This window comes from Rhinatrema bivittatum, chromosome 4, assembly GCF_901001135.1.
Source record: "Rhinatrema bivittatum chromosome 4, aRhiBiv1.1, whole genome shotgun sequence".
NCBI classification, from domain to species: domain Eukaryota; kingdom Metazoa; phylum Chordata; class Amphibia; order Gymnophiona; family Rhinatrematidae; genus Rhinatrema; species Rhinatrema bivittatum.
The window spans coordinates 356,483,457-356,505,908 of NC_042618.1; the positions used below are offsets into that span (position 1 = coordinate 356,483,457).

The window sequence follows — 22,452 nt, forward strand, 5'->3', positions numbered from 1 at the left end:
GTTGCCGCTTCCCCTTGTTTCTTCCCGCTGTGAAGAACGAAAAGGTGGTCAGTTTTGCACAAGGATTCTGATCTCTTCAGGTATCGGACTAGGATTCTGCCAAAATTCAGGTGGCAGAGGAGGAATGAGTCTTCCGAATCCCTGTGCTCATCTGGTGATGGTAAGGATATGGTCTGATTCATATGGAACTGGGAAACCACTTTCGGAAGGAAGAATGGTACCATACGTAGTTATATGGTGCCCAGGGTGAACCTGAGGAACGGTTCCCGACAGGATAATGCTTGAAGTTCGGAGATGCGCCTAGCTGAGCATATTTTTATCAAGACACTGTCTTTAAGGTCAAGAGACGTAGAGACAGGGTGTTTGTTGGTCTGAAGGATTCCCCTGCTAGGAAGTCTAGTACTAGGTTGAGGTTCCATAGAGGCACTGGCCACTTTAGTGGTGGTCGGAGTTGTTTGACTCTTTTCAGGAAGCAGGACACATCAGGATGAGTTGATAGTCTGATGCTTTCCACTTCGGACCTGAAACAGGCCAGTGCTGCGACTTTGACCTTACATAGAAACATAGAAACATAGAAATGACGGCAGAAGAAGACCAAACGGCCCATCCAGTCTGCCCAGCAAGCTTCACATTTTTTTCTCACACTTATCTGTTTCTCTTAGCTCTTTGGTTCTATTTCCCTTCCACCCCCACCATTAATGTAGAGAGCAGTGATGGAGCTGCAACCAAGTGAAATATCAAGCTTGATTAGTTACGGGTAGTAGGGGAAGTAACCGCCGCAATAAGCAAGCTACACCCATGCTTATTTGTTTTACCCAGACTGTGTTATTCAGCCCTTATTGGTTGTTTTTCTTCTCCCCTGCTGTTGAAGCAGGGAGCTATGCTGGATATGCTTGTAGTATCAGTTTTTCTTCTCCCCTGCCGTTGAAGCAGGATATGCATTGAAAGTGAAGTATCAGGCTTATTTGGTTTGGGGTAGTAACCGCCGTAACAAGCCAGCTACTCCCCGCTTTGTGAGTGCGAATCCTTTTTTCTTCTCCCCTGCTGTTGAAGCAGAGAGCTATGCTGGATATGCGTGAAGTATCAGTTTTTCTTCTCCCCTGCCGTTGAAGCAGAGAGCTATGCTGGATATGCGTGAAGTATCAGTTTTTCTTCTCCCCTGCCGTTGAAGCAGAGAGCTATGCTGGATATGCATTGAAAGTGAAGTATCAGGCTTATTTGGTTTGGGGTAGTAACCGCCGTAACAAGCCAGCTACTCCCCACTTTGTGAGTGCAAATCCTTTTTTCCACATTTCCTCTTGCTGTTGTAGCTTAGAGCGATGTTGGAGTCACAGTAACCATGTGTATGTTTATTGAATAAGGGTATTGTCTCCAGGCAGTAGCCGTCATTCTGGCTAGCCACCCACTCTTTATTGACGGCCTCTTGATTTTATGGATCCACAGTGTTTATCCCACGCCCCTTTGAAGTTCTTCACAGTTCTGGTCTTCACCACTTCCTCTGGAAGGGCATTCCAGGCATCCACCACCCTCTCCGTGAAGAAATACTTCCTGACATTGGTTCTGAATCTTCCTCCCTGGAGCTTCAAATCGTGACCCCTGGTTCTGCTGATTTTTTTCCTATGGAAAAGGTTTGTCGTTGTCTTTGGATCATTAAAACCTTTCAAGTATCTGAAAGTCTGTATCATATCACCTCTGCTCCTCCTTTCCTCCAGGGTGTACATATTTAGATTCTTCAATCTCTCCTCATAAGTCATTTGATGAAGACCTTCCACCTTTTTGGTCACCCTTCTCTGGACCGCCTCCATCTTGTCTCTGTCTCTTCGGAGATACGGTCTCCAGAACTGAACACAATACTCCAGGTGAGGTCTCACCAAGGACCTGTACAAGGGGATAATCACTTCCCTTTTCTTACTCGATATTCCTCTCTCTATGCAGCCCAGCATTCTTCTGGCTTTAGCTATCGCCTTGTCACATTGTTTCGCCGACTTCAGATCATTAGACACCATCACCCCAAGGTCTCTCTCCTGCTCCGTGCACATCAGCCTTTCTCCCCCCATCGAATACAGTTCATTTGGATTTCCATTCCCCATATGCATGACTTTGCACTTCTTGGCATTGAATGTCAGCTGCCATGTCTTCGACCACTCTTCCATCTTCCTTAAATCCCGTCTCATTCTCTCCACTCCTTCCGGCGAGTCCACTCTGTTGCAGATCTTAGTGTCATCCGCAAAAAGACATACCTTACCTTCTATCCCTTCCGCAATGTCGCTCACAAAGATATTGAAAAGGACCGGTCCCAACACCGATCCCTGCGGTACACCGCTTAAAACCGCTCTCTCATCAGAGAGAGTTCCATTTACCATCACACATTGTCTTCTGTCCGTCAACCAGTTTGCAATCCAGGCCACCACCTCGGCACTCACTCCTAAGCTTTTCATTTTATTCACCAGTCTCCTGTGCGGGACAGTGTCAAAAGCTTTGCTGAAATCCAAGTAGATGACATCGAGTGCTCTTCCTCGATCCAATTCCTTGGTTACCCAGTCAAAAAAGTCAATCAGATTTGTCTGACAGGATCTTCCAATGGTGAATCCATGCTGCCTCTGGTCCAGCAATTCTCCCGACTGTAGATAGTTCACTATTCTCTCTTTCAACAGTGACTCCATTACTTTTCCCACCACCTTGAGGGACCTTGAGGGAGTTGAGGGACAACCCCTTCTGCATGCCGTCCTGTAGGAATTCTAGGATCGTGGGAATCTTGGCTGTCCTCGGGAGGAGACTGCGGTCTTCACACCAAGCTTTGAATGCTCTACAGATCCGTATGTAAGACAGATGTGGAGAACTTGCATGCCCGAAGCAGGGTGTCAATCATGGCTTTTGAGTAGCCGCGCTTCTTTAGGCTAGTCCTCTCAAGGGCCATATGGTAAGAGAGAATCAAGCCATGTCTTCGTGGGAGATCTGTCCCTGCTGGAGAAGGTCCCTGTATGGCGGTAGACGCAATAGTCTTCGCATGTCCGCATACCACGGTCTTCTTGGCCAATCCGGGGTGACTGTTAGGACTACTCCCCTGTGGAGTTCTATCTTGTGGATGACCCTGCCCAGTAGTGGCCAGGGTGGGAAGGCGTACTGGAGGCTTTCCTCTGGCCAGTTCTGGACAAGAGCGTCTGTTCCCTGAGATTGTGGTTCTCGTCTGCAGCTGAAGAATCTGGGGACCCGGGCATTGCGACAAGTTGCTAGTAGGTCCATAGCTGGAAAACCCCATTGATTTACTATCAGCTGGAAAGCTGTGTCCACCAGCGACCATTCCCCCGGGTCTAGGCTTTCTCTGCTGAGGTAGTCACAGAGATGTTGTCTTTTCCCGTGATGTGGGAGGCCGAAATCCCCTGTAGATTTATTTCCGCCCACGCCATGAGGGGGTCTATTTCTAGAGACACCTGCCAGCTCTTGGTTCCTCCCTGTCGGTTGATGCAGGCAACAGTCGTTGCATTGTCAGACATGACTCTGACGGACTCGCCTCAGATTCTGTGGCTGAATCGTAGGCAGGCTAGTCTGACCGCTCGCGCTTCCAGGCAGTTTATGTTCCATCCTGCCTCTTCCTTGTTCCATTGTCCCTGGGCCATCAGTTCCTGACAGTGGGCTCCCCACCCTTGCAGGCTTGCGTCCGTGGTGAGCAAGATCCACTTCGGTGCGGATAGGTTTATGCCTCTGCTTAGGTGTTCTTCCTGTAGCCACCATTGAAGCTGCTCCCGAACCTCTGAAGGGAAGCTGGAGGCGAATTGAGTAGTTCTGGGACACTGGATTCCATCGTGATAGTAGGGAACGTTGTAGCGGCTGCATAAGGGCCCTTGCCCATGGAACAACTTCCAGAGTTGATGTCATGAGGCCGAGGACTTGAAGGTAGTCCCATACCTTGGGGCAGACTGAGGTCAACAGCTTTTGTAAATGAGCCATTAGCTTCCTTCTTCGTGGAGGGGGAAGGTAGACCTTGTTCTGTTTGGTATCGAACTGGACTCCCAGGTATTCTAGTGACTGGGATGCTCACGACCCACCCGAGTTCTTATAGTAGATTCTTGACTCTGGTGGTTGCATGGCGACTCTCCTCTGGAGACTTTGCCCTATTCAGCCAATCGTCCAAGTAAGGATGTACCAGGACTCCTCCTTTCCTCAGTGCTGCCGCAACTACCACCATGAGTTTGGTGAAAGTTCTGGGGGCGGTAGATAGTCCGAAGGGAAGCGCTCGGAATTGATAATGATGATGACCCAGAATCGCAAATCGCAGGAAGCGCTGGTGGTTCTTTTTTTTTTTTCCAAAATCATTTTTTTTATTAAAGAACGTGTGATTACAGCCACAGCAGCCTCAAAAAGAGGTGAACTGTGCAAACCTAAAACAAGTACAAAATACAGACATGGTCCAAAAACTGTTGTGCAATTAACAATGTAAGTGCTGCAACTGCACACACGCCCCCATTTTCCAAATTGTATACATCCCCCATCACTCAACCTACATACCGACCACCTCAGTCACACTCAGGCATCCAACCATACAACCCCCATATAATTCACCCCCCTCCCCCTAGGGAATGGTGCATTGAGAGCAGACAACGAATGAACCAAGCTTGCACAAGAACAATTATTCAAAAGAGAGATATGTCGCAGTTCAGGTGAACGCATTATTTCCACATGGTAATATATCCAGTATTTAAAAGTTGAGTTTGGATATCCAAAGGTAAGAGCAAAACAGGCAGCCCAGTAGGCACTGTAAGAAGCATCCAAGGTGTGTCCCGGCGAAAGAGCATCCAAGCGTTCCAGTTGCATGGAGGACGCAAGTCTAGAATACCAGGCTTGCAAAGTGGGTTGTGTCATGGGTTCAATCCAAGAGGCCAGTATCGTCCGGCAGGCTAACAGGATTACGGTATGACCAAATCAATCAGCAACAGCAGTGTAGGAGGTCATATTGCCTCGCAGCCCAGACAACAGCAATCTGCCTGACCGCAAGATAGTGGAAGTGATGCAGCAGGCCACATGAGCAAGGACACCGTCCCAGAACGTCTGAAGAGTCGGGCACTGAAACAGCCTGTGAGTCAGCGTGCCAAGTGCGCCACCACATTTAACGCACTGGGGGGAAGATAGGCGGCCCATACGGTAGCGACGAACATCATCACAGATGACATGGTGTAAAATCTGGAATTGAAGTTCCCGCAGGGTAAGATCGGGCACAGTGAAAGACAAAGTTTTAAAACAAGTAAGTATGTCAGTATGAGAGATAGACTGCCCCCAAGCTTCTGTCCAATAATCTGCCAGAGCATGAAGATGACGAGGGTTTCTACATCTCTGCCCCAAGGTGCTCCATCCCTTTATAGAGTTGTGAAGAAGAGCAGTGTCGAAAAAACGCTGGACAAAACTGGACTCCCAGCGAAAGCAGTCCGCTGTCCACTTAAACGATTGGAGATCATGACGAGTTTGTAGGTAGGCGAAGAAATGTTTAGATGGAAGTGCATAATCCTGAGCCAGGGAGGCAAAGCCCTGCACCGTCGGATCGTCCGGAAGATAAAAATGAAAGATAAATGGTAGCCCATCTTGAAAAATTGCCCAGCAATCCAAGCCAGGCAAAAATTTCTTATTACCCAGGAGCGGCATAAACAGTGAAGTAATACCCTTGAGACCCTCCTGCTGACGGAGCCAACGTCACGCCTGTCGACAGGGTTGCAGGAGTTCTTTAGGGATATTCAGAGTGCTGTATGTAACTGTGTCAGCTTGAATCAGGTACACTGGAGACCAGGGAGCTATCATACTAATAAGCAAATTATCCTCACAGTAAGAGTATTGGTCCAAGATTCACTCCCCCACAAAGCGAAGCTGACAGGAGGCATTATACAATCGGAAATCAGGCATACCCAGTCCTCCAGTTTCCTTAGAATGTAACAGCACGGAGTATTTTAGCCGAGCCCTCCTCCCCACCCACAGGAATCGTTGAAAAGAGTGCTGTAGCCACAGGACATCAGCACGCGAGAGCCAGCAAGGCAACATGTGGAGCTTGTATAACAATTTTGCTACCAGTGTCATCTTGATCAGGGCGCAGCATCCAAAAAGGGACAACGGTAGGGTGCGCCATGCAGTCAACTGAGCCCCCAAATCAGACAGCATGGTCTTAATATTAAGAGCGTAAAGATCTGTCAGGTACCTGGGTATCCACACCCCTAAATATTTTAACTTATCCGAGGCCCAAGCAAAGGGAAACCCGTCACCCCACGCCTGGGCAGTGCCAGGCTTGAGCGCCAAGGCCTCAGATTTAGCATAATTAATAGTCAGGCCCGCAATCTCCTTAAAGAGGGAGAACTGCTGAATAATCACAGGAACACTATGTTTGGGCCTTCCCACAAATAACAAGATATCATCTGCAAACAGCGCTAATTTCAACTGATGCCGCCCTATATGGAGTCCTATAAACTCAGGGTCTAAACGCAGTTTGATGGCAAGTGGTTCAATGGCCAGCACAAAAAGCAGGGGGGACAAGAGGCAACCCTGGCGCACCCACAATGTAAGGAAAAAGGTTCGGTCAATGCGCCATTAATGAGGAGGCGTGCGCTGGGATTACTGTATAACACTTCTAGCCATGTGACGATGTTACCTGCAAAGCCATATTGGCGCAAGCTCCAAAACAAATATTTATTTAAATTTATTTATTTAAAAACTTTTATATACCGGTATTAGTATGCATACATCATACCGGTTTACAATGTAACTTTAAAGGTAGAAATTACAATGAACAGGGAGGGCGAACAAGGAGGAGTATACAAAGAGCAGGAGGTGGAGGAATTAAAGCAATAAATAAAAACTGCAACGGACTATTTACAGGAATATACAAGGCGTAGGCAAGATACTTGCAGAAGTCGGTGTACTTAATCAGGGTAGGCTTGTCGGAAGAGCCATGTTTTAAGTTTTTTTCTGAACTTGGCGTAACATGGCTCTAGCCTGAGAGTGGTAGGGAGGGTGTTCCATTGTTTAGGGCCTGCAATGGATAGTGCACGGTCCCTAGTAGAGGAGAGGTGGGCTTTTTTCAAAGGGGGAATGGAGAGGGTGCCTTTGTTGACAGTGCGAGTGGGTCGTTCAGTGCGTATAGGACGAAAGGGTTCATCCAACCAATTGGAATTGTGCGAGTGGATGGACTTGTGCACTATGGTTAGAATTTTGAAGAGAATTCGGGGATGCGATGGGGAGCCAGTGGAGTTCTTTGAGTATTGGGGTAATGTGATCAGCTTTCCTTGAGTTGGTGATGACCCTGGCGATGGCATTCTGGAGCATTTGTAAGGGCTTGGTGGTGGAGGAGGGTAGGCCAAGGAAGAGGGCATTACAGTAGTCCAGCTTTGAGGAAAGGGTGGCTTGGACGACGGTGCGGAAGTCATGATAGTGGAGGAGGGGTCTGAGTTTCTTCAGGATGTGAAGCTTGAAGAAACCTTCTTTGAGGATGGAGTTGATCTGTTTTTTGAGATTGAGTTGTTGATCTATGATAACCCCAAGGTCTCTTACTGTGGGTTGGGGTGTTATGACGTTGAAAGCTGGATCGTTGGAGATCGGTGGTTTGGGAGGGAGGTGAGGAGAGATAAGGAGCAGCTCTGTTTTGGAGGAGTTTAGAGCGAGGTGGATGTTGGTGAGGAAGTCATTGATGTTGGCAAGACATGTGTTCCAGAAGGCAAGGGCATCTGAGAGAGAGTTGTGAATGGGAATGACGATTTGAACGTCATCTGCATAGAGGTAGAATTTGAGGCCGAGGTCTGTGAGGAGCTGACAGAGGTGTGAGATAAATGTTGAAAAGGGTGGAGAGGGAGGAGCCTTGTGGGACACCTTGGGACAAGGGATAGAGTGTGGAGTTGGCGTTTCCTATCTTGACGGAGAACTTTCTGTTAGATAAGTAGGATTTAAACCATAGTAGGGCTAGGCCTGAGATGCCTATTTCGGATAGCCGGTTGATGAGGAGGTTATGGTTGATGGTATCAAAGGCAGCTGAGATGTCGAGTAGGGCGAGGAGGTAACAGTTGCCTCGGTCCATGCCTATGAGTAAGTGGTCCGTGAGGGAGAGCAGGAGGGTTCTGTATTGAGGTATTTACGGAAGCCGTATTGGGCTGGATGCAGAATGTTGTTGCTTTCTAGATATTCTGTAAGTTGGATGTTTACAATCTTTTCCATAATTTTGGATAGGAAGGGCAGGTTAGAGATAGGGCGGAAGTTAGCGGGGTCTTTAGGGTCTAGTGTTGGTTTTTTTTAGGAGGGGCTTGACAATAGCTTGTTTAAGAGCATCTGGGACAGAGCCTGAAGAGAGGGAGGAGTTTATGATGTCTGCGATGGGTTTGGATATAGTGTTCGGGATGGAGAGGAGGGATTTTGTGGGAATGGTGTCTGAAGGGTGGGAAGCTGGTTTAAGTTTTCTGAGAATAGATTCCACTTCTTTAGCGGAAGTCAGGTCAAGGGTTTGGAGGGTGGGTGAAGTGGGGGAAGGTTGGAGGGAGGGGGAAGGGGAGGTGGATGGAGAAGGGTGTTGAAATCTGCGGAGGATGTTGGTGATTTTTGTGAGGAAATACTGGGCGATTTCTTCGCTCTTAGTGGAGGCATCATTCTCAGGGATAGTGGGCTGAGAGGATTTGGTGAGGTTGGCAACATAATTGAAAAGGGCTTTCGGGTTGTACATGTATTGGTGGATCTTAGCTGAAAAGTAGTCTCTTTTTGTTTTGAGGGTGGTTATTCTATATTGGTGAAGGGTAGTTTTGAAACTTGAGGCGAGTTGGGGTGAGGGGGCTTTACGCCAGTTTCTCTCACGCTGCCTGAGGGTATTCTTTAGGGATCTTAGTTCAGTCGTGGTACCAGGGTTGATGATTTTTTGTGGGTTGGGTAATGTTACGTCTGGAGATGGGGCATAGTTTGTCAGCAATTTCAAGAGTCATGCTGAGCCAGGATTTGATGGCAGTCTCTGGACTGGAGCAGTCAAGGCTAGTGGATGTGTTGGAAATGGCAAGAGCCAGTTCATCTCCAGAGCAGGGTTTCCTGAAGGTGAAGGTGGTGTTGTTTGAGGGAGTGGGGGGTAGTAGGGAAGTTAAGGGGGAGGAGGGCTTTTATGAGGAAGTGGTCTGACCAAGGTACAGGGGAGGCAGGTGGGGGGGTGGGATGGTAGGAAGCAGTGGTTGATGAATATAAGGTCAAGGGAGTGACCAGCTTGGTGCGTGGGGGAGGCAACAATTTGTCTAAGGCCTAGAGCTTGGAGTGCAGTAAGGAATGCCTCACAAGAAGGGGTAAGGGGGGTGGCATCGACATGGAGGTTGAAGTCTCCTAGTATGATGGAAGGGATTTCAATGTTTATGTTGGCAGATAAGAATTCAATTAAGGGGGAGGGGTCCCGTTCGATGGATCCAGGAGGGGCATAAATGAGACAGATTTGCAGTGAGGGGGCTTTGAAGAGGCCAATTTCTAGCTTGGAGGGTGATGTGGTGTGGGAGAGTTTGAGATTAAGGTGTTTCTTGAAGGCTAGGAGGATGCCACCTCCTCTTTTCTTGGGTCTTGGAATGGATAGGAATTCGTAGGATTGTGTAGGTAGCTGGTTCAGGAGGACAATGTCTGGTAGCTGGTTCAGGAGGACAATGTCCCAAGAAAGCGAGTCAAAGGCTTTCTCAGCATCTAAGCTCAGGACTAGTGCGTCTGTTTGGCGATGGAAACTAAGTGCTGCAATGAGCCGGCGGACATTCTTCACCCCGTCTGCCCTTGATGAAACCAGTCTGGTCTGGATGAACCAACGTTGGAAGTATAAGGGCCAGCCGAGCCGCCAGCACAGCTGCAAATATTTTTAAGTCACTATTTATCAGGGAAATAGGGCGGTAAGAACCTACATCATGGGGGTCCTTCCCCGGCTTAGGAAGAAGTACAATAGTGGATTGGTTCGCAAGGCCACTTAAAGACCGATCCCGAAGTAAGTCATTAAAGTAGGGGGTCAGGACTGGCAATATCGGGAACTTCAGGATTTTATAAAACTCAGGGCCGAGGCCATCGGGCCCCGCTGCCTTCTCAACTTTCAGGGCATGGATAATGGCGTGTACTTCACAGTCCTTAACAAGGGCGTTTAACGCCTCCAACTGCGACTGAGTTAACCTCTGCCAAGGTGGCCCTGAAAGAATGCAGCCGCAGCCTCCGGTGGACTAGGCTTCTCCCCATAAAGACTCTGATAATATTCTAAAAATTGGGCCACAATTGCAGCAGGCGCAGATTGGTGGGTCCCCTGTTTATCCTTAATACTAGTAATGAGGGACTTCGGTCTCCGTGCTCGTACTAGATTGGCAAGCAGTTTACTTGGCTGATTGCTGTGTTTATAGAGTTGCAATTGATAGTATTGGAGGGAGTTGGTGGCCATTCTCTTAAAGACAGCACTCAATGACTCTATGACTTTAAAGTTCACTAACACAGCCTGCTATTTTTCAATATTCCCCTTGGTCAATCTCCTGTTTTCATGACACAGATGTTCCCAAATTTCTCTGTTCACCTATTCAGGGTGTTATCTTGTTATACTCACTCTTCTTACTATGTAATCTCTCATTGTTAATTCAAACATCGTTCAATGTAATATGTTGTTTATATGTAAACCGGAGTGAAGGCTACTCTGCTATACTTCGGTATATTAAAAAAAACCGCTAAATAAATAAATAAATAAATAAATAAATAGAGTCTCCCGTATATGAGCAACATCCCTCTTACCGGAGTCCGACAGCGTTTGCATATGATACAATTGTGTTTGAGTTCTGCCGTCAGGCGCAAAATATCCACATTCCGCTTCCTATTTTGTGTAGCCACATAAGCTATCACTGCGCCTCGCATAACCGCTTTACCCGCCTCCCATAGGACTGTGGGCGATGTCTCTGGCTTGAGTATTAAGGCGCACATATTCATCCCAGTGAGTCTGTAAATATTGATGAAACTGCTTTTCTAACATAAGCCCAGGAGGCATTCGCCAGGAAAAGGGCGGCTTAGGTAATGTTCCCAGCGTGATACCAACAGACACCAGCGCATGATCAGAGACGGATATAGTTCCGATAGTGGCTGCAGTCACTCTGGGAAACAAGAAGTCATATAGCAGAAAATAGTCCAGTCGGGAGTAAGAACCATGGGGTTGGGAAAAGAAGGTGTAATCTTGTTCTCCTGGGTGCAGGGCCCTCCAGACATCCAAAAGGCCCAGCTCCTGGCTGACAAAATTGGCACCCACTCGGCAGTCATTATATGCAATAGGTTTAGGGGGTTTACAGTCCTCCTGCTTATTCGGTACCATATTAAAATCCCCACCCATAATCACTGCGCAGGAGGAGAGCTCGGCCAAGACCCCCGCCAGGTGGGCAAAGAAATCATGTGAATATACATTTGGTGCATACACATTGCAGAGAGCCACTTGTTGCTGGCAGCACTGTCCCTGAACTATAACGTACCGTCCCTCCATATCCTATCACACTTTGTCCACCTGAAAGGGCAGCTGCTTATGAATTAGAATTGCTACTCCCCTTTTCCGGGAGGAAAATGAGGACGAGAAGCATTGCCCCCACCCACTCTCTCTGTAGCTTAGCATGTTCCCCCGCAGTTAGGTGTGTCTCCTGCAGAAACATTATTTGAGATCCCAACTGTCGAAAGAATTGCAGTAGCTTTTTCCGCTTAATGGGGGAGTGAATCCCATCCACATTAAGTTAAGTAAATTTAATTGTAGTCATTTTGAAAAATTAGGAAGGACCCATCCTCCCACAAGAGCAGAACAAGAAAATGCTACTTTGGTCACCCGTGGCTCCCCAGCCTGAGCCACTGGGATCGAAAATGAGGGGCACCATAGCGTGAGAGAACAGAGCCAATTCCAACACAACAAGAGCTTCTGCAGTGCACCTATCCCCCAGACCCTCCCCATCCCCACCCAATACTTCCCCCACCCCCACAGCCATACACAAACATATCCCACACACACCCACACAATCCAAAATTCCATACAAACAGCTCTAAGAGGCTCAGGCCTCTGACACCTCCTGCTGACAGGGTGTGCCCTAGGCCCCCTCCGACCCCTCCCCTCCTCCTTCTCCCCCCCCAACATCCAGTATCCCGATCATGTAAGTACAGGGCTTATAAACTGCATAAACAAAATATAAACAGTGATCAACATGAACAAATAAACAGGGCGGTCTCCCATCACGAAAACGCATCGATGAAAGCCTCTAACCAGCGTGATCGTGACGAAATCCTGAAAAGGCAGTGCAATGGACATTACAGTGGCCCCACAGCTAGAGGCCAACAGATGGGGTGCAGGTGGACCATCAACCAAGAAGTACCGCTTGTTGATTAGTAAGCACTTGGACCTGCCTTTCCGTTGCCATGAGGTGGTCCTCCTGGTCTCCAACGCACTGTTCCACACCATCAAGCCGCCTTGCCTGACCCTCCACAGCCGCTTTTATCTCATCTATGGCGGATTGCAACTTGAGCAGACGATCATCCAGGGCCGCAGATACCCGCGAGGATATCTGTAGCAGCGCATCCTCAGACACAGACGCCAGCTGTGTTGGTTGCTCGGTCCCGGACGCCATCTTAGGTTTCAGGCTGCGGCGCGCCGTGATGGGTCTCGGCCGGTGCATACCACGTTCCCTGGCTCCAAAACTCCCGGGGGACGGGGCGACCCGGTGCACCAAAGTTCGACAATGTCCACGGAAGAAAAAAAGGAAAGCTATGCACCCAAGGCCGCGGCGCCAGCAGAGAGTAGATGAGACGGGGACCGCGGAGCACACAATCAGGAGTCCGCCTCAGGTAACCTCTACCCTGGAAGTCCACAAGTCGATGTGTTCCCACTATAGGTGAGAAGAAAAGCTAGTCCCCAACCTGTAGTGAATATCACCAGCGACATCTTGGCCAGATCCCGTGGCGTGTCAGTGCATTGCACCCCAGTCGCCTTCACTCGGCCTCCTCGGCGTCGCAATGTGCACCGCGGGGAGCCTGGACCCCCAGAAGTCTTCCCACGGTGAGCTGCCACAAAATCGCTGCGATTTGAGGGGGGTTAGAGGGGGGGGGCCGCAGAGCTCAGTCTCCCGGCTTCCTTGCTGGCGACGTCATCACCCGGAAGTCCAGCGCTGATGATGTTGATGGACCGGGATGTGAAGGTAGGCTTCGGATAGGTCCAGGAAGGTTAAGAATTCTCCCAGTTGTACTGCCATTATAACTGAGCTTAGGGTTTCCATGCACAGTGTGGAACCTTCAGATAACAGTTGACGGCCTTGAGGTCCAGGATAGGCCGGAATGTTCCTTCTTTCTTAGGAACAATAAAATAGATGGAATAATGGCCAGTATTTTGTTGAAGCGTGGACACTGGGGCTATTGCCTTTAGGCTGAGTAGTCTTGCTAGCGTGGTTTCCACTGCCAGTCTCTTGGAGTGGGAGTGACATGGCGATTTCATAAATTTGTCTGGGGGAATGCTTTGGAATTCCAGCTGGTACCCCTCTTGAATGATAGTTAGGACCCACTTGTCCGAAGTTATCTTGACCCATCTTTGGTAGAAGAGGGTAAGTATGCCCCCTATGTCTTCTTCTGTGGATGGGTCTGCGTCTTCTCATTGTGGAGTACAGCCGGAGCCTGCCCCTGAGCTTGCTCCTCTGTTAATGTGCCTGTTCTGAAAGGGCTGAGACCTTCCGGAAGAACGAGCTGCTTGGGACTGTGTATTCTTGTAAGGCTTAAAGCGCTGCAATCCTCTGCCCTTGGTTCTTCTGTGGGAGGAGCGCTATGTTCTTTTGTGCCTGTCCTCAGGTAATCGGGGTTCTGGAAATTCACCTCATTTGTTGACTAATTTCTCAAGTTCGCTCCCGAACAGGAGGGATCCTTTAAAAGGCATTTTTGTGATCGAGGGGTTAAAGGGGCACTTAGAGAAGATAAGGCCATCACGGAAAGAGAATGCTACCCTGGAGGTTCTGGATTTAATCTTTCTACCTAAGAGCCTAAATTTGGCTTCCAGAACCTCCCTCCCACATTTTCCTATGTCGTTGGTGCCCACGTGTACCACGACAGCCAGCTCCTCCCCAGCACTGTCTAAAATCCTATCTAGGTGACGCGTGAGGTCCGCCACCTTCGCACCAGGTAGGCATGTTACCAGGCGATCCTCACGCCCACCCGCCACCCAGCTATCTACATTCCTAATAATCGAATCACCAACTATGACGGCCGACCTAACCCTTCCCTCCTGGGCAGTAGGCCTTGGGGAGATATCCTCAGTGCGAAAGGACAATGCATCACCTAGAGAGCAGGTCCTTGCTACAGGATCCTTTCCTGCTACATCTGGTTGGTGCTCTCCCATTATGAGACCTTCTTCCTCCAAGGCAGCACCAGGGCTGCCAGTCTGAAGTTGGGACTGGACTACTATGTCCCTGAAGGTCTCATCTATATACCTCTCTGTCTCCCTCAGCTCCTCCAGGTCTGCCACTCTAGCCTCCAGAGATCGGACTCGTTCTCTGAGAGCCAGGAGCTCTTTGCATCGCATGCACATGTACAACTTCTCACCGGTGGGTAAAAAATCATACATGTGACACTCGATGCAAAAGACTGGGAAGCCCCCCTCTTGCTGCTGGACTGCTGCCTTCATCTCAATTTTTATCAGTTCTTAGTTAAGTTTTAGGTTGCTATGGGAGTAGGAATGTGTCTAAGTTCCTTTAAATGTATTAGTGAATTTACTATATGTCTGGTAGTGGCCTACTGGGGTCTGATTGAATTCTCAATAAAGTTTTTGTTGATGGGGTTTTTTTTTTTTGGGTTTTTTTTGTTTTTCAATACAATGCACTCAGTTATTTATTAAATAAAACACTTAGCTCTTTAAAAGTCTGGAGGACACTTTAATAGTCAGGCAGACTTTTAAAAAATAAACACACTACCTACTGCTACCTTATTGACTGACTAAAAATACAAACAGTCTAACTTGTGTATTCACTGCCTACCTACTGCTACCTTATTGACTGACTATTTAAAAATGCAAACAGTCTAACTTGTTTTATTCACTGACTGACTATTAAGGCACAAACACACAAACACACTAAATAATATTCCCAAATAGTTAACTTTGCCCCAATACTTTTAAAAAAGTCAATGTCCCAAGCAAAAACTTACTGATTCCTTTCAGCCACCAGCAAGGTGATCCTCTCCTCTCAGTGTTTCCACTGGAATGTGGGTTACTGAGCTCTTTCCTTCTAATTTATAATGTGCTTCTAAAGTAAATTAGTGCAAAATAATCCCTTAGGAGATGTACACTTCAGTTAGATTTCCTGCGTGACCTTTCAGTTAGATTTCCTGAGTGACTCACTGCTGTGCTGATTAACAAAGAATAGCACCTATTCACAAACACACAATAGTACCTATTCACAAAACACACAATCTTCACACTTAGTTAGTCAGCCTGAGTGACTCACAGCTCCCTTGATTAACAAATGTTGTTCCCTATTCAAACCTAATCACACTACCTCAACACCTTTCCAAGGTGAGTAACTGAGCTGAACTATTCAACTTTTTTACTTTGGTATATACTGCTCCTAGCTTATTTCTAGCTTCTGGCTACTTTTTTGTAAGGAAGGAGACTTTTTCGGTAAGGAAGGAGACCGCAGGCTCCATCACTTCTCCGGGCATGGTTGCATCTCTGGCGAGGAACAAACAGGAACATACCACTAAAGCACAGCAGGAAGCAATTTGTAGCGTCATTGCTGATACATTAAAAGACTGCTTAAGGATGGCTTCCAGCCTTCTATCCTGGGTGTCCTTCAGTGCTGCTCCTCCCTCCACTGGGATCGTAGTGCTTTTTGAGACTGCACAGATCATAGCATCCACTTTGGGGAAACGTAGACGTTCCTTAGCCGTGGGTTCCAGTGGGTATAGGGCTTCTAGAGCCCTCCCCTCTTTGAAAGTGGCCTCTGGAGCATTCCATTCCAGGTCAATCAGTTCCTTAATGGGCTCCCACATAGGGAAATAGCTTGAGGCCTTACGGAGGTACACCAGCATGGGATTCTTCTTTGGTTCCGCTGTGGACTCCGTGCCTGGAAGACCCAGTGTCTTCATAGTCTGAGACACAAGGGTTGGTTATTCGTCCTTGTGGAAGAATCAGAGCATGGTCCGGTATGGCTCCATCCCTGGGGGAATTTCTCCTTCTTCCAGAGAGTTGGTTTCACCCTCTGTGTTATCTGGATCGCCATCAGAGAGGTATATCTCGAGAAGACCGGGAGGTGCCGGGAAGGACTTGTGCTTCCGGCTGGGTTTGAGTCAGGTGGGCAGCAGGGGCTGGTTGTGTCTGGACAAAGGTTTGCAGCCCTTTGAAAAATTCCACACAGGAGAAGGTTCCTGGATCCATTTTGAACCCAGGAGTGGTTGTAGTGGTAGTCCCAGACGAATTTTCCTGCGGGGGCACAGAGTTAGGTCTGGGATGCCATCATCTGTGGTATCGGATCCCTCTCCTGGCTGCAGAGGGTCTTGATTTGGTTCTCCCTGGTTCTGTTCGCACTGTTGGCACAGGAGGGATTCCAATTCATGCTGTGCGGCTCTTAAGTGGCAGGCTGGGCAAAGGAAGGGTCCCTTGGCTTTCTTGGATGGCGGTGCCATTATTTGTGCACGTGTAGGGCTTAACTCCATGCACGGGTGAGTTCCTATGTGCGGATGCGCTTAGCTGTGAGCATTGGATGCGCAGAAGTTATGCGCACGAAGTGCGCACAGGTTGTGCATGCGGGCAACGGAGTTTGTGTGCGCGGCACAGTTATGCGCCCAGTTGTGTGTGCGGCCTAGTTGTGCGTGCCGCTGTGTGATCAAACCGTAGTTAAGCGCTTAAGTTATGCGCTTCGGGCTTCTGGCCTGCCCCGTGCGTACTGTCGGTCGGAGGGGGAAAATGGCGCCGACGACCCCGAAGGCAAGATGGCGACCCCCTTCCCCGGAGGGTCCCCATGTGTGTGGACCCTTGCACCGAATCAGGGCTTGCCCCAAAGGAGGGCTGCTCAACCCGATTTAAACCTTGTCGGAGGAAGGACGGTACGACTGTTCGAGCCTTGGAGACCAGAGACTTAGAAGTAAAGGTTTCTACCTTACCTGGTCTCGGCGCTTACCGGTCGCGTGCCAGGGGGGGGTCTCCAGCTGCGGGGGGGAGAGGAGAATACCTTCACCACCGCGCTTGAATCTGCACCCGCTGCCTTTCAGCCACCCTGGGTGCTAAGTCAACGCCGGGAATCGGCCGGTGGACTAAGGCTCACCTCTGAGGGATATCGAAAATCACCTCAGGAAAGTCTCGACAGGGGGATGGACAGTTAGGTTTCACCGCAGGAGAAGCGGGGCTCTCTCCTTAAAGGTAAATTTTCTTTCTTGTAAATGTTACACTTTTCTCGTTTGGGATAGTGTCCATATCTACTATGGAGATGGAGAAATACTGAAGAGCTAAACATGCTGCACGGGTATATGTAGGCTGACTTCAGCTTTGAAATCTGACTCCGTCTCCCATCTGCTATCAGGAGAGCACAATACCCATTGGTCCTGAGTCCATCTGGCTACATGCTAGGAAACTGGAGTTTCTTCCCCCACGAATGAAATAGGTGGAAAGGGGAGAGGGAAGAGACATAGTGCATTTCTTCAAGATTGCATTAGGCTTCAGCAACACAGTCTTCCCAGGTAGGCCTTGGAGTATTCTAACAGGCCTTAAAGAAAGGAAATTAACAGGAAATATCAAATTTCACCTCTCTTATCTTCCTGCTGCACTAGTCCTTACACATGGGAAATACCTACACGTGTCTTCTGGGGATACTGATACCTCTGCTGGAATGTGCATGGAGCATGACCGGTGCCTGCTTACCCCTAAGTAGGTAGACTGAAAAAACTGTCTTCTTAATCCATCTGGCTATTATAGCCTTGGAAGCTGTGGGCCTTTGTGCATCATGAACAGCCTATTGGTCTTCCGGAAGGGATTCTTGAACTTTAGGTACCTTAAGAGTGTGCACCAGACATCAAGGAGATAAAGCTCAGAGCTCCTCTCTCATGATTTGTTGTCTTTAAAGGAAGGAAAGGATACTGCCTGATTCAGGTGAATGGGGATATCCCCTTGGACAAGAATGAAGGGATCAGTAGAAGACTGATCAGGTTTGGCAAGAATACCAAATAAGGGTTCCTGCATGATAGGGATGGTATCTCAGAGATACGCCTGGACGAACAAATAGTCACAAAAAGGCTGTCTATTCTTTTTTTCCCCAATTACATTTTTTTATTAATCCAGTATAAAAGAAAGAAAAACTTAATACCATAAATAACCATATTTACAAAAAGGTTGTCTTTAAGGAGAGGTCGTTTAACAAGATTGTTTTATCGGCTAAAGGACTTAAAAAGAAGCCTGATATTTTAGCCGCTCTGAGGAAAGGAGAAATTACTACTTACCTGATAATTCCTTTCCTCTAGTAAAGGTAGGTCAATCCCCACAAGTGGATTATGTACCTCTGCTAGCAGATGGAGACTGAGCAAAAGCTGACATCATAGCCATATAGTCCTGCCCAGAAATCAACTCACCAGTATTCTCTGGAAAAACCAAACTGTGGACAAAGCTGATTACACTTGAACATTACTATTATCAACCAACCATTCATGTTTCCCAACCAACAGGAGCACTGAACTGAGTCAAAAGAAGGAACACAGCTAGTAAACTAAGGGCTAGAGAAACCACTTACCAGTTTTCAATGAAGAGCAGGAATCATACTCTGCATAAATCGCCTGAAGAAAGGCTAACCACAAATGTAAACATAAGCAGCTGAGGGTGGGTTAAAGATTGACCTGCCCTTATTAGAGGAAAGGAAATTATCAGGTAAGTAGTAATTTCTCCTTCCTTAGTGTTTGGGAAGGTCCATACCCATGAGTGGGATGTACCAAAGCTAATCTTGAAAAGGGCGGGAGACTGCCAGTGGTCTAGTCAATACCGCTCGTGCAAATGCGGTGTCTTCCCTAGCCCAAACATCTAAGCAGTAATACTTGGAGAAGGTGTGCAAAGACGACCATCAGATGCTTGACAAAGATGCAAGGTAGCCCGAGTTACCAAGGCAAAGCAAGAAACATTTTGCAAGTTCATTGTCACTGCCTCAAAGGCTTGCTTTAGGATAGCCTCAATCCTCCTATCCTGAGCATCCTTCAGTACCGTACCTCCCTTTATGGGGATGGCGGTACATTTCGTGACAGAACACACCAAGGCATCCACCCATGCAAAACGCAACTACACTCTGGCTTGCAGATCCAAGGAGTATAAATCCGCCAAGACCTGTCCTCCTTTAAACGTCGTCTCTGGCGTACTCCATACCAGATCAATCAACTCCTCAATTGCATCCAGGAGAGGAAAGAAATAAGAAGCCTTGGGTAGGGTGACCAAAATAGGATCTTTCTTTTGATTCCCAAAGGAGTCAGGCCCAGACACTCGAGGGTTTTCAAGGTCCGAGAGATCAAACCTGGCAACTCATCTCTATGAAAGAAACGGAGAAGAGTTCTATATGGCTCCAAATCTGGGGGAACATCCCCTTCCTCACCAGGAGAGCCACCATCATCATCGGTATCATTTTGATCCACCTGCATTTGAGCTTTGTTAGACTGCAATGTGCCACGGCGCTTGACCATGGAGACAGAGGGAGGAGCACATGGAACTACCTGAGTAGGTATTGCTGATTCAGAAGACTGGTGCTGTAGAAATGTCTGCAAGCCCTAGAAGAATTCTACCCAGGAAAAGGAGGATGGGTCCATTCCAGGCCCCAAAGACCCAAACCTGACATACTAAGAGCCAGTGTCCCCTGACAACTCTGCCTGTAGATCAATCAAGGGAGTAGACACCCCCGCTGTTTCTCCCTTGGTCACACTCCCCTCAGACTGAGGAGATGGACCATCACCGGCAAATCTCCCTGAGCATCCAGGCAGCTTTGACACAGGCTTAAAGAAAGCTCCGGCTGAATGGCCCTGATGTGGCATGCAGCACAAATAGATAAGCACTTAGGCTTCTTTGTCATGGGTGCCATGGTTGTATGCATGCAGACCTGTAAAGGCTCGAGCCTAGATTACCCACACGTATAAGCTGTGCCCAAAATGTATGCACAAAAAATGTGCGTCCAAGTACACCCACCCTAGGCTACTTGTGCAACTGGACGCCCAGTACCAACTTACCTCACAGAACTCCCCAGAGATGTGAGCGGGAAAGCTGAATGCAGAGAAAACAGACCCCTTCTCCTGCTTTCTTCCTCCTTTCCACTTTTATTTTTAGGTAAAAAAAAAAAAGAAGGCCCTCCATGACTGAGAGCAGGAATGGGTCCCAGCTCCAGGGAGGAGAAGGCTAAAGCCTTCACCGCCAAGCCTCTCTCGGTCTGTAACAGCTAGTTAGAATTTAGGTCCACGCCACTCGATGCTACTGGACTGAAGGCACTCTGTCGGAGGGACTTGCATGGCATCACCTCAGGAGGCAAGTGGTGCTTTATAGATTGCTCATCTTTCCAATATTTCCTTTCCAACTTTTTTTTTTTTTTAAACTCACAAGCAATCCCTGTAGGATAATGCATGTCCACCCTCTGCTGATGTCGGAGAATACTGGCAGGCTGATGTCGGGGCAGGACTATATGGCTGTGATGTCAGCTTTGCTCTGTCTCCATCTGCTGGCAGAGGTGCATAACCCACATGTGGGGACTGACCTGCCCGAACACTGAGGAACAGGGTATGTCTGGATGTCCTTAATTGGCCCTCTGTAGCAGGATATGGCTGCGACCTGCACGTTCAGGGAGCTAAGGGATAAACCTTTGTCAAGACCTGTTTGGATAAACTACAGAATGTATGCAATCCTTCTTTCCAGGGGAGCCTGTACAATTTTGGCAAAAGCTTTTGAACAGGCACCAATTATGAAAATAAGCTAGGGATGTGGATGGCTTCCTTGTCTAACAGGTGTTCCCTCTCAAAGGACAGGTCATACGACAAAATGGAGACTGGTCTTCCGAAGGAATCAAGCCTTGCCACAATAGCCCAAGCATTCTGGGAAGGTGTATTGGTTTCCACAAGTAACCTTATCAGATTCACGTACTATGATCACCTTGGTCAGTCCGACGCTATCAGAATTACCATGGAAGGATGATTTTCCACTGTCTTCAGGGTCTTACCTATCAGGGGCCAAGGTAGGAAGACAGAGGAGGATATCTTTCGGTCAAGGTCTTATCAGGGCTTCTATCCCACTGGACCTTTGTTGCTTCTGTCTGCTGAAGAACCTGTCCACTTTGGCATTTGCTCAAATTGCCATCAAACTCATTGCCAGTGGCCCCCTTCAGCGCCATGTCATCTGAGACTATTGGCAACTGCCTAGAACTACATCTCCTTTATGTGATGTTATATGGGAAAAAGGTGCGTCATCCTTCTCCGGCAGCTACGGAAGGAAAATCCCATGTGTAAATATTGGTCTAGCAGGAAGATAAGTAAATATGGATTTATAACTCTTTATTTCCAAACATATATTTTGGCTTGTACACTACCAAATCCTGCAAAGCAGTAGTGTCACCTTGAAATGAGAATCATGCTTATTTTTCAGATTTCACAAATAAGTTTACATTTTATTCTTTTAGCCCATATACTTTCACCTAATGAACAAAGCTTGAGAAATTACATCCAGCACTGAACTATGTGAAAAGAAAATTATGTTGATTTAATAGTAATAAGGTGACAAGGGTGATACTGCTTTTATTTAGTCAAAGATAAAGCAGCAGCAAACATTGGACTGTTTTTTTCCAGTGTGTTCTGAACCACTTACAATGTTTTTCACATAAAACAATTTCTTACCTTAGCTCCACAGATGTGACATTCCCCATCCCTTCAAACAGTGCTCCTTTACTAAGGCGCTTAGCAATAAAACTGCGTAGTCCAGGCTCACCTTCAGAAGGTAAGTTAGTGTCTACCAAGGAGAGGCTTTAAAGCAAGTGGAAACAGCATATAAATATAAAACTATAGTAAGGCGTCCAGGCTCCCATGAAAATGACAGCAAACCAGGTTTGGATTTAGGCATAGGCAACTATCTAAGGTACCAAATTCTGAAGGAGCTTCAAAGGGCATCACTGTAGCACTTTGCCTATGGGCATCAAAATCTTAAATCCAGCCCTATGACTAACACATGAGAGCTCAAAATGATCTGTGCTGCAATGCCAATGCTGAGTGAATGGTCAAAATCATATTTTTTTAAATGTTAATGAAGAGTTATTTTGAACAGAATTTTAGTCAAAACACATATTGGATTATCTTTCGAGGATTGTGTCTCCATATTACTGCTATTGGTGACATCCTCTGCAGTTTATCTGCCTCTGCTGGCCACCAGAGACTGGGGGAACTGGACCATGTCTTGGGAAGTATTCTCCATTTTTACACTCTAGTTAGTTGCATAGTTGGCAAAGAAATATTTATGTTGATATTTTTGCACTT

General features: G+C 47.6%; 1 protein-coding gene across 1 annotated transcript in view; it reads right to left on the reverse strand.

Annotated features, from left to right (window-relative positions):
• C4H17orf75 (chromosome 4 C17orf75 homolog) overlaps positions 1-22,452 on the reverse strand; it is a 95,765-nt gene that overhangs the window by 65,327 nt on the left and 7,986 nt on the right. The window contains exon 3 of the mRNA XM_029600737.1: positions 21,820-21,945. Within this exon, the coding sequence (XP_029456597.1) occupies positions 21,820-21,945 (126 nt within the window). The remainder of the gene's footprint in view (positions 1-21,819; positions 21,946-22,452) is intronic.